This window comes from Oncorhynchus clarkii, chromosome 20, assembly GCF_045791955.1.
Source record: "Oncorhynchus clarkii lewisi isolate Uvic-CL-2024 chromosome 20, UVic_Ocla_1.0, whole genome shotgun sequence".
NCBI lineage: Eukaryota > Metazoa > Chordata > Actinopteri > Salmoniformes > Salmonidae > Oncorhynchus > Oncorhynchus clarkii.
In genome coordinates, this window is record NC_092166.1 from 62,569,616 (window position 1) to 62,583,626 (window position 14,011).

General features: G+C 42.7%; 1 protein-coding gene across 1 annotated transcript; it reads right to left on the minus strand.

Annotated features, from left to right (window-relative positions):
• Nucleotides 1-373: 373 nt before the first annotated feature.
• LOC139375626 (heparan sulfate (glucosamine) 3-O-sulfotransferase 3-like) lies at nucleotides 374-10,608 on the minus strand. The gene is made up of 3 exons (XM_071117419.1): nucleotides 9,700-10,608; nucleotides 2,601-2,830; nucleotides 374-2,324 (listed from the first exon to the last, which is right to left on the minus strand). The coding sequence occupies exons 1-3, from the start codon at nucleotides 10,155-10,157 to the stop codon at nucleotides 1,936-1,938; spliced, it is 1,077 nt and encodes a 358-aa protein (XP_070973520.1). The 5' UTR covers nucleotides 10,158-10,608; the 3' UTR covers nucleotides 374-1,935.
• Nucleotides 10,609-14,011: the final 3,403 nt, after the last annotated feature.

Genomic DNA, 14,011 nt, shown 5'->3' on the forward strand with positions numbered 1-14,011 from the left:
CTAGAGTGAGATTCACTGGAATGAAATCTTCTGAGAACTACATCAGGAGTAGGCCTATACTTTAGCCACAGTAAAACAAGAGAGAGAGAAGCTTTTGGCACTAGCGCATCAGCCATCACCGGTGAGTGAGCTGCACATCATTTGCCGAGTCAGTGAAACTGGAAAACATTTTCCTCCTGATATTGTACAAAACAGTATGTGTCTCCACACACCTAGGCTATTGATGGATTCCAGACGAGGTCGTTTGAATTGATCTCAGATTCTCTGTTTATCAGTGTCAAAGCAGCCTGTCGTTTCAATCCTTTGTGCGGTTTTACAAAAGATTCAGTCATGTAAAACGACGTAGAATGTGTTATAATGTGTTTATAAAAGACCACATGTTTCCCAGAGCCTAGGCTACAGAAAGAAAATCCACATGTTTCCCAGAGCCTAGGCTACAGAAAGAAAATCCACATGTGTGCAACTTCTGCAAGCGCCTCTACTAACTTTTCGTTTCCAGCACCTCCCGATTTACAAACCAAGCACTGTAGATAAGTGATAATGCACTGCCACATCATCTTATTATGTAGTGATTTGTATGCGTATCAACCATGACCACTGACTTGACCTATGACCCCTAAAATGCAGATACTGCACTCTGCCTTTGTATGACCTTAAACAGCTAATGCAAAGGCAAAGTGCAGTATCTACAATCTAAATGTCTTTATCCAACTCGTTGTTTTTCTGTTTGATGGAAACAGTTGGAGATTGAGTTCTAACTACATCCCAACTGTATTTAATGGTGTAATGTAGTTATGCTTGCATGTTTTGTACGTTCTATTGTGATAACCCTTAAGGTTAGGACTATTTCCACTCGCAGAATGGTGATACTTCCAAAACATTTTTGACTTTGTGCGGTATATACAACCTGAATGTGTTTATCCAACTCATTGTTTTTCTGTTTGACTTTGTATGGTCATTTATTTGACTTCGGGGTCACAAATCAGTGGTCATGGTTGTAATGCATTAAAAAATGACTTCGTAATAAGATAATGCATTATGACTTGCATTATCACTTGCATTATCACTTGCCTACCTACAACATATTTGGCTGGACAGCGAATAAACTTTAAAGCCATTTTTCTCAGTTTCACTGTTTGCATAGTTACTGCTCTTTGCCTTTGTATGGCAGAGCAGGTAACTGCAGTCCAAATATAGTGGATCAAAGCCAAAGTGCAGTAAATTCTGTTTTCCTGGGTTTTGACTTGGATTTTGCAGTTACTGCAAATTTCTCACTCCCATTTTCTCTAAAAATGTAACATAATTGAACCAGGACACAGTATCAAACAGATACTACAAAGCCTGATTTCAGTCTTAACTCAATGTTGACCAAATATGTACTTACTGCGTTTTGCCTTTGTAGGCAAATTATAGTTTTAACCATGTTTTGAGGCTATGCTGTGTTTGTTTACATTTACATAGTTTACAAACGTTGGAGTAAAACAAGCTTGTATTTTGGGTTCTGATAGGACATGACAGTTGAACTAAGCTCATGAGGCATGTTTTATTCTTCAAGACTCAATGGGTATATATCATTCATTTATAACTCCAAAAATGGATGTAGCAACTAAAGATTCCAGCTTCAAGTGCCACTTTCTTTTTGTTGACCATCTATTAGATGCTGAAAGGGAACTAGCATAGAGATGGTCTTTCAGCACTGTCACCAATATGGAATGTCTGATATTTGTTTCCCTCGCTACCCAGAGGTCTATCAACATTGGATTTAGTTCCTAGCACAGAGCCACTTCTGTATCAACAGTATGAGGTTATTTCATTACTCTTTGCCCCAAGTCACAGTAACAGGTACAGAGTGCAAACTGAAGCCGACGGACAAACACCCCTCGGTGTCTTTGTTGCTATGGATTCATGTTTCACCTTGTTAACTCTGCTGAGTCCTCATTGCCATCCAAAGTCCTGGCCAGCCATCTGATAGAACCGCTGGTTGTGCGGCCTGTAGAACTCCCTCAGTCTCCGGATCACTTCAGGGTCGATGGGGGCGTGTGTTCGGCCTTTAGTCTTCCCCAGGCAGTGGGGCTTGCTGCTTCCCTCTGGCTTCTTCAGGCAGGGGAAACCTTTAGTCTTATTGAAGTAGAAGTGCTTGTCCGTCACAATCCTCTGGAGGCCCAGGAAGTCCTGGACCTTTCCTAGTTCTCCTGCAGGGTCGGAGATGAGGCCCTCCCCACTGACCAGGTGGATCTGGGCCCGGGGGAACCAGGCCAGCCAGCGCTCCAGGTGTTGGGCGTACAGTCCGATCCACAGAGGGCTCCATAGAGAGTCAATCTCACCTGGGATCAAGAAAAGACACAGTTACCTGTTTTAGACCTTGAAAGGGGGGACTGAAGACAGGACTAAAGAATATAGTATTTGTGTGGGTACTGAATTAGGAAAAACTATATTTTTGTGTCATTCATTAATCCATCCAACCATGCTATCATTCATTCATTCACTCATTAATTAATTAATTAATTAATTAATTCATTCATTCACTCATTAATTAATTAATTAATTCATTCATTCATTCATAGGCATATACAATTAAAATGCATCACTATGATTCTGACCATTGGTGCGGTTCTTGAAGGCGAGGGTTTCGAAGGCAGGGATGTGGGGGGTCTTGGAGATGATCTGGGTGTAGTCAGAGATGGCCCGGGTCACAGGGTCTCGGACCACCACAATCAGCTTCACGTCACGCGACATGGAGTGTACACGCCCCGGGGTCTCCACGGTAACAAAGTAACGCGGTGTCTTCTCCATGACAACCTGGCCGTCCAAGGCCTTGGGCATCATACTCCTGGGGGATGAAGGGAGAGAAAGGGAGAAATTATAGAAGAAAGGGAGAAGGGAAAAAAGAAATAGATATGTTTAGTGTTTAAATGGTGTAACTATTAGGATTAAAACCATCTGGAAAATGATTCTGATTGGGCTAAACAACCATCTGGAAAATGATTCTGATTGGGCTAAACAACCATCTGGAAAATGATTCTGATTGGGCTAAACAACCATCTGGAAAATGATTCTGATTGGGCTAAACAACCATCTGGAAAATGATTCTGATTGGGCTAAACAACCATCTGGAAAATGATTCTGATTGGGCTAAACAACCATCTGGAAAATGATTCTGATTGGGCTAAACAACCATCTGGAAAACGATTCTGATTATCCTAAACAACCATCTGGAAAATGATTCTGATTGGGCTAAACAACCATCGAAAAGGCTTGACTTGTCTCTTCCTGGCTACAGTTGATGGTCAGGCCTCAAGGCTGTTCTTATATGCATCAGTAATGGAGGCTGTCATTACACATGTACAGGCTACATCAATCATAGAGGGGCACTGAGATGCACGCACACACAGGGCTATACAGTGCCTTCAGAAAATATTCACACCCCTTTTTCCATGTTTTATGTGAATTTAAAATGGATTTAATTGAGATGTGTCAATGGCCTACACAAAATACCCCATGATGTCAAAGTGAAATTATGTTTTTTGACATTTTTACAAATGAATAACAAATGAAAAGCTGAAATGTCTTGAGTCAACAAGTATTCAACCCCTCTCTTATGGCAAGCCTAAATAAGTTCAGGAGTATAACATTTGCTTAACAAGTCGCATAATAAGTTGCATGGACTCACTCTGTGTGCAATAATAGTTTAGAACGATTATTGAATGACCATGTCATCTCTGTACCCCACAGATACAATTATATGTAAGGCTCCTCAGTCCAGCAGTGAATTTCAAGTACAGATTCAACCACAAAGACAAGGGAGGTTTTCCATTGCCTCATAAAGAAGGGCACCTATTGGTAGATAAATACACATTTAAAAAAGCAGACGCAGAATATCCCTTTGAGCATGGTGAAGTTATTAATTACACTTTGGCAGGTGTATCAATATACCCAGTCACTACAATGATAGAGGTGTCATTTCAAACTCAGTTGCTGGAGAGGAAGGAAACCTCTCAGAGATTTCACAAGCCCAATGGTGACTTTAAAACAGTTTAATGGCTGTGATAGAAGAAGACTGAGGATGGATCAACAACAATGTAGTTACTCCACAATAGTGACCTAAAAGACAGAGTGAAGAAGGAATCCTATACAGAATAAAATCTATTTCCTATATATAAGACAAACTTCAAAACCTTGTTTCTTATGATTCATTTGACTGTCTTTTTTTTACATTTATGAATGTGTTATTCCATGTGTTTCTCTGGGTTACAGTAGTAAAGGACAAATTCAATATGTTATCAAATAATTGTTTTATATATATTTTTTTTATATACCTAAAGGGGTCCTAAAATTCAAAATCAAACAGATAAATGATCCATAGGATGACCATCTTAAAACAATTCAGGATGGTCTGAGGACAGAGTTGGAGTGATGGAGATATGGGGGGATGGAGGGAAGAGAGGGAACAGAGAGAGAACAGGATGCTCAAAGTGTCCACTGGTATGAGCATGGATCAGGTTTCAGCTCTGAACACCCCCCCCCCCCCCCCCCCCTCCCTGAAATATGAACTTCTATCTATACATCAATTTCCCAACCTGGCTCCAACTCTCTCTCTCATACACACACACACACACACACACACAGACACACACACACAGAGAGAGAGAGACGAACGCAGACACACACACACTATAGCCTTCATGGGAGGTGAGAGTAGTACTTAGCCTGAAGACTTCCCTGTTTACCCGAGCCATCAGGAGACAGACAGTCCATCACACACACACACAAACACACATTATTCAGTCATTATTCAACCATGTGCTATTGTTCTACTGTCCTCAGACCCCTAGCTCTCACACCCCTGTGTGTGTGTGTGTGTGTGTGTGTGTGTGTGTGTGTGTGTGTGTGTGTGTGCGTGCGTGCGTGCGTGCGTGCGTGTGTGTGCATCCATGCCTGCCAGTGCATGTGCATCCAGTGTAGCTAAAGGGATAGAAGGCCCATGCATGAAAGGAGTAGATGAGTCAGTCATAAAGGAGTGATGGAGTGACAGGTTTAAAGGTACTTCCATTAGGCTGCTCTCATAGAGAAGCCTTGAAGCCAGTACCATTGAGTCAGCATGAAACAGAACTCCATTACCTTACCATTAAGATAGATGCAATTATCACAGAGCCCTGAGAGCATATTCTCTGTATTCTCTATATTGTTCACATAGAGCCTACACAGTCACTCATGTGTATTGAGTGTTAAGTTGATCATGTCATCCATGGGTAGATGCCACGCAGCAGGAACAGACACCCTCTGGATGAAAAGAGATTTTTACAATCTCTCTCCTGTTTGTCATCCACTTCCCTCTCTCCATCCCTCTGAGGAGCGTCATACCCCCACTCCTAGGCTATGGGGACTAGCCCAAGAAGACCCTGTGCCGTGCAGAGCCATAGGTATTGATTCTGGAGGAGTGGAGGATAAAGTGTGTGTGTGTGTGTGTGTGAGTGTGTGTGTGTGTGGGGGGGGGGGGTAGGCCTGGGTCTCATCTGGGCTGAGTGTGGCAGGTGGGGTTTGGGGGAGCCTCTGGAGTCCCATCAGCACCGTGCTTTGTGTGTGTGTGTGTGTGTGTGTGTGTGTGTGTGTGTGTGTGTGTGTGTGTGTGTGTGTGTGTGTGCGCGCGTGCGTGTGTGTGTGTGTGTGTGCGTGTGCGTGCGTGCGTGCGTGCATGCGTGTGTGTGTGTTTGATAACAGATGTGAGGCAATTACAGTGTCTATCACACACACACTCTGGGGTCAAAGACCATCATATGACAACGGAGGGATGAGAGATGAGAGGGTAGATTAAAACTACATAAATGTTGATAGATTTGATAAACTGGCATCAACTGCTATGGATCGCCAAAGCTATTTAGTCTACATACATTATAAGGATGCAATGTTTCAATGACAATAGCCATTATTTAAATGAAAAGCAATGAAATTGTTCTCTTATTGATGTCCACACGGAGTGTGTGTGTAGATGTATGTGTATGTGTATATGTGACTGAGAGTCCATTCATCCATTTCTCTGCGCTAGGGACCATTAAGACTCTCGTCCATTGTAGCGTTGCCCTGTCCACTTCCAGCAGACATCCATCATAGTGGGGCCCCGACCCCCCCCCCCCCCCCCCCCCCCCCCCCCCCCCCCCCCTACCTCCCCTCTCCAACCCCCCAGAGAGCGCCTTAATGAGGGCTAGATCACCCCGGCTGTCTGGGCCTTATGGAGATCACACACATTACAGTACTGGATGGATGGATGTGCCCCGATTTAATATAGAGATATTATAATATAGAGAAATATAAATGTGTGGGAACGTAAACACACATACACACAAACGCATGCACAAATTCACACACGTAAACAAGAAACACCAGTGTGTTACCTCTTTCTAACAAGAATAATATGTAATAACAGAATTCAGATTCCCCAACACTTAGCCCAGTTTTTACTCCCCCTATTTAAAACCATGCTTAAAAAGAATCCACTAGATTCCCTTTGCTGTCAGACGTGATCTCCTCTAACATAGCCATGCTGAAGATCACATGTTTTGGCAGTCATTCTTTAGCCATTTGCATGGCAATTATATTCCTGTGTAAAAACACAGGCACACATGCAACGTCAAGCCCAAACAAAGCATGGGATCCATGGGTATGAATTGATATGCTGCTTTTAACGAGTTCATCTGAATTGCAAATTAACCACAGCCATGTGAGAACATCTGACTCTGTAAAGACCACTAAATTGGAATCTGTCATTTGAGTTCTGATGGGGAATGCGTTCTTCTCCAGATCAAAACAGAACACTTAGCTAGGCCTCAGAATGGCTGCCATATTGAATTATTAGTAAACATCTCAAACTGATTGCAACACAGTCATCGTCTATACGTGATATAGCACTTAGTTAAATAAAGGTTTAATTAAAAATTGAAAAATTGTTCCACTATATGATTGGTAAAGACAGATTTATATACAGCATGTGAAACAAAATCACTATAACAAGAAAATGAGACAAACTCTACACTCCATTATGGGCTCTCCAGCTCTAGCAGTACGTCATGGTCAATACTACATCAATACATCTCACTGCTACAGGAGAGAACGTTATCCTACAGCCTCACAGGAACACACAGAGGCAGCACTGAATAACAAGCCTCCAGCCTCCAGCTCTGGAACTATAGAGTACAGCTCCAATGACATTCCTTTGGGGTAAAGAAAAGGTCAATGGAGATGTGGGTGGTTGTGGTAACACAGAGTTCACCCTTTCACCTCTAATCTCTGCTTTCACATCTGCACAGTCACACCATCCTATCCCCAATATTATGTCTCTCTTCTTTCATTCACACACAATCCATAATCATGTGCAATTGGAAGTTAATGCACAGCACGGTGAGAGAGAGAGGGAGAGAGAGAGAGAGAGAGAGAGAGAGAGAGAGAGAGAGAGGGGGGGAGAGAGAGAGAGAGAGGGAGAGAGAGAGAGGGAGGGAGAGAGAGAGAGAGAGAGAGAGAGAGAGAGAGAGGATACAGACACAGAGGGACAGACAGACAGAGATTGAGACAGACAGACAGACAGACAGACAGACAGACAGACAGACAGACAGACAGACAGACAGAAGCATAGACAGAGACAGAGAAAAAGAGAGATCCAGTCAGTCAGTGCTAGTGACTGAAACCTGACCTCTTTGCATACGTGAGAGGATTATTCCAATGCAGGATAAGACTTCCTGCTAACTGTAACTGAATCCTGTACTGACCAGAGATAACACACACACACCAACCTGGTCTCAAAGCATTTTGTATTATTCTGTACGTAAATCAGGGACACACCATTTAGTATGTTACATTTCATATGGTATGCATTAATTTGTGGCACTGTGTAATATTTTACGAAGTCTAGCTAGGTGGCTAATGTTTGCTAGGTGACTAACGTTTGCTAGCTCGCTAACAGGCTAGGGGGTTAGGGTTAAGGTTAGGGTTAGGCTTAGGAGTTAGGTTAAAGGGTTAAGGTTAGGGGAAGGATAAACTAAAAGGTTTAAGGTTAGGGTTAGGTGAAGTGTTATCTAAAAAGGTTAAGGTTGGGGTTAGCTAACATGCTAAGTAGTTGAAGTTGCTAATTAGCTAAAACTCTAAAGTTATCCATGATGAGAGTCGAACTCGCAACCTTTGGGTTGCTAGACATTCGCGTTATACACCAACTCACCCACCCCTAAGTAGCCATCTGTCTATTGTAACCATACCAAATATAACATATCATACTAAATGGAGTGTTTCATATTTACGTACAGAATAATACAAAATCCTCTGAGACCAGGCTGCACACACACACACACACATACACACATACACACATACACACACACACACATATACACACACACAAACTGATCGGGACTAATAGCTTTAGCGCTCACGGCAAGCCAAGGTCTTGGGAGAGAAGTGAAGCCATCGATTTGAGAAACAGTGTAAGGATAAAACCTCTGCTCCATCTCAGTCCAGCCCTGTCCTGTCCTCTTTCAGATATGATCTATCTCCAGTCTGCCTGCCTGGTTGAGAGTGGTTCCTGTCAGAGATAGAGATCTGAAGTGTCCTTATGAAGCAGATGAGAGCAGAGTGTACAGACAAAAAGGAAACATGTATATCTTTTTTAATCTAAATGCATGTTTGAAAGTTAAAAATATATAAACTGTTTGTGCACCTAACCATGCTCTTATCTACTGTACTTGCAACGTCTCTTTACGGACAGTTTTATTTTCAAGCACCACATCCTACAGTGGGCGCAGCTGGTCTACATATACCATACACTGAGCTCTTCCTAACTTGACTTGTACCCCGATGATATACCCCACTGTGTAATGAAGTGGTGTGACTGGGAGTGCATCATTATCTGTGAGGGTAAACTGACCTGGGGTCAGGATCAAGCTGACAGGCCTGACACTGATATCAAGTGGCATGACAGTCAAGAAGCCCCATCTGGTCCTGGGGAGAGGGCAATCTTGTCACTCTGGGACATCATTGAGACATACACACACAAACACACACACAGTGGAGACGTGGCACACCCTGGCATAATTTGTGTGTGCGCGTGTGTGTGTCAATAAGAGAGAAAGAGAGAGAGAGAGAGAGAGAGAGAGAGAGAGAGAGAGAGAGAGAGAGAGAGAGAGAGAGAGAGAGTGTGTGTGTGCGTGTGGGTGGGTGCACGTGTGTGTGTGGGGGGGGGGGTGTCTGTGGACCTCTAGGATGAGACCAGACCCAGCTGACTAAGGTAACATCTGGCCTCAGCTGCAGGGATGATTGCACTGTGAGAACTCATCCAGACCCCCCCTGCACATAAACACACAAACATGTACACACAAACAGACACACACACAGATTGGCATAGCCAGATGGCAGTCTCTCTCTCTGCCTGTCACCTAATCCACTATATGCTGGCCATGGGTATGTTTGGGTATTCCAAAAACAAACAAGCATTATTCCTAGATCTATTTTTATGTTTTAGGCTGCGACACAGTGGATGCACATTCAAATTGTTCTGTAAAATCCATTACCAACCAAGTCCACCATTCATCGGATCAAATGGAACAATGCTTTCTGATACAGGCGCAGGTGCACTGAGTCAAAAGCATTTCTCAAACAAACAACATTCATTGGATAGCAATGCCCTTTGGAGAAATGTACACGTGCACGCATGATATGTACCTGTACCAGTGCAAGCCTCGTGCGTAATGCCGGTCAAAGAAGTGCGGCTCAGAGCCCAGCGCGCGGATGTCCGGGTGCAGCCTGAGAAACTCCAGCAAAGCCCTCGTGCCACCCTTCTTCACTCCTATAATAAGGGCTTGGGGTAACCGCCGGGTCGCCTTCCAATCTTTACCCGTGTTATCAGTCTCCAAACCGGGCGTCAGTGTGCTCCCCTCCCCGGTCCCTGGGTATCCATCTTCATCCTGTACCGTTACAACGTTGTTATAGAACGTCAGGTTTTTGTCATCGCTGGCGGGTCTGTCCGATACTGAGTTTTCCGTTAGGTCCGACTCGCAGCATCCCGTGAAGAAGTAGAAGAGAGAGACACAGATGATTCCCAAAGATAGAATGATTATAAGTTTTTGGAGGACTCTCCTGATGTCTCTATCCGTTGGGTTGCTGTGGTGAAAAGTTGCCATCGCCTTCCCTCAGAGTCCCATCCGAGGAGGGCCATTCTACTGTAAACTCAGCTCACATAACTTCATCTCTGTGAAGACACGAAGGCTTTCTGAGCCGCTCAGATAGAATAAATTCTCCATAGTGCCGCTGCGTCGATTCCACAAAACCCCAATAAAGTCGCCGGCGTGCCCGTGTCCCATCTTTCCCTTTTGGCGGTTCATTCTGCGCGTATGAAATCCATTGAGTTGGCTGCTATTCTCAACGTGACCCCGTTTCTCCGGAGTCCCAAACGCAGCTCAGCCACCCAATCAAGAGATCAATTCCTGTGTTCTGTCCAGACATCCACCCACTCATTCGACCCCACCGTCATGGAGAATATAGCCTACAGCTGTTAATATCAACCGCGCAGGGTTGGAGTGGTCCTTTACCCTGGGATTACCCGCTGTCTCACTCCATGGGTCTCCAGGGACTGCGTGTCATGGGGTCTCGCTCTCTCTTTCTCTCTCTCTCCCCCAATTCTTTCTTATCATTCATTTGTTCAGGAAAGTGTGCGCTGCGCTCCGAATTAAATTGTCTTTGATTGGAGGGTCATGGCCGAAGGCGGGTCTAATCCCAACGGATTTTATTGGGAAAACTGAGATGAATTTGATGCGCATGCACGCAGAAGAGAAGAGAGAGCAGTTATGGTGGTCATATACGACAGAGCATGACCCCTTCTTGATGTAGTACATCAACATTTATCCAGTGATTGTATCTGTTGGCATTTAGTGTTTTATGTAGGGCTATTCTACAGTTTCTTCACAGCCAGTTGTGCATCATATTTTCATACTAGCCTATAAAGTACATTGTCACTTTGGAGAGCCAATTTACTATTTCAATTTGCAGAAAACTAAATGTTGTATTCACAAAACACACAAAACCGCATTAGCCAATATTGCTTATAGGGCAAATTTCCAACAGGGTTAGCTGGTCAACCATTATGTCTGACAGAGTTGATCACACCCTGATGGTGGTTAGTCCCTGTAAATCAGGAGGTGGCTGAGCACATAATTGGTTTACTGGTTAGTATTGGTCCAGTAACTGTGACTGAACGGCCAAAGCCTCCCGATCCTGATACTCTTTTGGTCTGTCTATCTGATGTCCAGGCATGACACTCCCAAGTCTCATGAGAGTAACCTTAAAGAATAAAGGTTAAATGAAAAAAAATCAATCGACAAGCGTAGGATACAGGAGGAGACGGGTGTAAATGAACATAAATACTCTCTCATATCACGTTTAGCGACACATTATTTCAGTCCCACGAGGTTGGGGCTATTGTAATAAAACAACATAAATCACAAGACAAAGATATAATCCAAAAAATGTATTGTGAAATAACAGTGGACGTTAGTATGAAGCCAAGTGATTTATTTGATATCCTGTTGAAGCAGCTCTTTGTAACAGTGTCGATATTACAGAGGGTTAGGGAGGAGCTAAGGGGCGTTGTGTTTTAAGGTAGTAGAATAAAGGCAACTGGACTGAAGGTATGGTTAAGAGCTCATTGGAGAGTCGTTAAGGTTGACACACACACACACACACTTTACATTCCACATGGTTTATCCCAGTCATCAGCTCACAGCAGATGTGACCCAAGTCATTAGGTCAGAGGTCAGACATGTCTTGAACTGTAAAAGTGTATAACAACCAATAACCATTGCAATATACATTTGTATATGCCGTATTCAAAGATATGCACAGAATACATTCCCTTGAGTTGTATTATTCCTGTAAGAGGTTTCTGAGCCAGGATGACAACACAGAGACGCAAACATTGATGCATCAACAGATCAAATCTACTTGTTCTTTTTGGGGGAGGATTTGATTTCTTATTCCATAACTGAGTGATTCCTCGTGAAACCCAGACAGAAAGACCGTGATTTTGGCAGTTTCCACGAAATGTAATCCATAGAATAACTCGGATTTATGGTCCAATAAACCTTGCCAACAGACTGATTGTGAATTTTCTTCTACTTTTATGTTCACACTCTGCTGGTAATTTACAGGACGTGCAATACATTGTTTACTATGCTAATTTCTCTGTATGAAATGGGCCAGAATTGTTGTTTTGTTTTATTGTCATATACGCTATAGCGGATAGGTTTCTGTGAAATGTGTTGTTTTACACTGTCATCCAAAGTAGTGTGGCACCCCTGGAACAAGTTAGGGTTAAATGCCTTGCTCAAGGGCACATCGACAGATTATTTCACCTTGTCAGCTCGGGTATTCAAACCAGCGACTTTTTGGTTACTGGCCCAACCCTCTAACCGCTAGGCTAGCAGCCACCAAGCAAGCAGAGATCCCACTCTGAAACTTTGATAGGCACATAGAGTATATTATTTTCAACAATTAATGTTTATATTTTTCAATATCATAGATTAATGTAAAAAAAAAAAAAAGATTTCCATGTTTATATTACTCGTATTAAATAGCAAACAGTAAAGCTTCATATGACACCAATGTTTGCTTTGTAGCATCTACAGATGAAACATTATGGAGTCTTAAGGGAGGCCGGGGTAAGGCCAAAATGTCCTAAATAAGGCAACTTTGATAAATGATTTCTCAATTATGCTGTTAGATACAAATGTAAAATATGTCAACAATTCTTCCTCCAGTACTATTCTATGGATGACATTTCGTGAAAATACCCTAAATCATGGTCTTTTTTTGACTGGGTTTCGTGAGGAATCCCTCAACTGGATCATTTAGGGTTATGATAAGATTTGATTGGATCATGACAGAGTGACAGAATTGAGCCTAGCCAGTCAATATCCTATTTCCTGTCTTATTAAGGCTTTATTGACAAGTCTCCATCATGTCCCCATAACCAACAGACATTCATCATTTCTGGAGACACAGAGGGCCAGACTGACCTGACTGATAGCTTTTTCCTCTTGTTCCCCAAGCAGGGAATGAAAAACAAAACCAATCTATATATAAAATTGTACCTTTCTTAAAACTGTATTGTTCCACCTTTTATTCTGCCTTTTCTGTTTGATCCCCTTTATGAATATTAAATACAATCTCTTCTTAGTAAATTGGGCTATCAGAATGTGGAATAGAGAGACAGACACTCCTGATGACTGCACAGCAAATTAGCCAGTTGTCACGCCCTGGCCTTAGTTATCTTTGTTTTCTTTATTAATTTGGTTAGGTCAGGGTGTGACATGGGGGATTTCTGTGTTTTCTCTGGTCTAGGGTTTTGTGTGTTTATGGGGTGTTTTCTAGTCTAGGTGTTTATGTAAGTCTATGGTTGCCTAGATTGGTTCTCAATTAGAGGCAGGTGTTTATCGTTGTCTCTGATTGGGAACCATATTTAGGCAGCCATGTTCTTTGGGTATTTTGTGGGTGGTTGTTTCCTGTCTTCTGTCTTTGTGTCTATACACCAGATAGGACTGTTTCGGGTTGTCACATTTGTTGTTTTGGTATTTTGTAGTGTTCACGTTTATGGTCTTTATTAAACATGTTGAACTCCAACCACGCTGCGCTTTGGTCCGATCCTTCGTCCACAGAAGAAAACCCTTACACCAGTGTAACCTAGTGTAGATTTTTTTTGTGTAACATTTCTAGTGTTGATTCAAGAGTGAAACTAACACTCAGTTGTGTAGAAGAACCCCAATGTTGGTGTTAATAACCAGTGTTGAGTGTGACTGTGTCAGTTTTACTCTGAGGAGAGTTAAACATTCCCATCACAACCATGCCAAAATGTATCATATTTCCCAGCATGCTACACTGCAGCTAGAATTTTTTTGAGGATTGTTTTTAATACCTGTGTTTCTGCATGTACATTGATTGATTAATCTTATGCTACACAGCTAAATAAGATATATTTTTGTAA

What these genes read in the sequence shown, in the direction of transcription:
- LOC139375626 (XM_071117419.1), bottom strand. Translation starts at nt 10,157, where the DNA reads ATGGCAACTTTTCACCACAGCAACCCAACGGATAGAGACATCAGGAGA. An exon ending in CGAGGCTTGCACTGGTACAG is followed by an intron (nt 2,831 to 9,699) that starts GTACATATCATG and finishes TTCATCCCCCAG; the next exon opens with GAGTATGATGCCCAAGGCCT. An exon ending in CTTCAAGAACCGCACCAATG is followed by an intron (nt 2,325 to 2,600) that starts GTCAGAATCATA and finishes TCTTGATCCCAG; the next exon opens with GTGAGATTGACTCTCTATGG.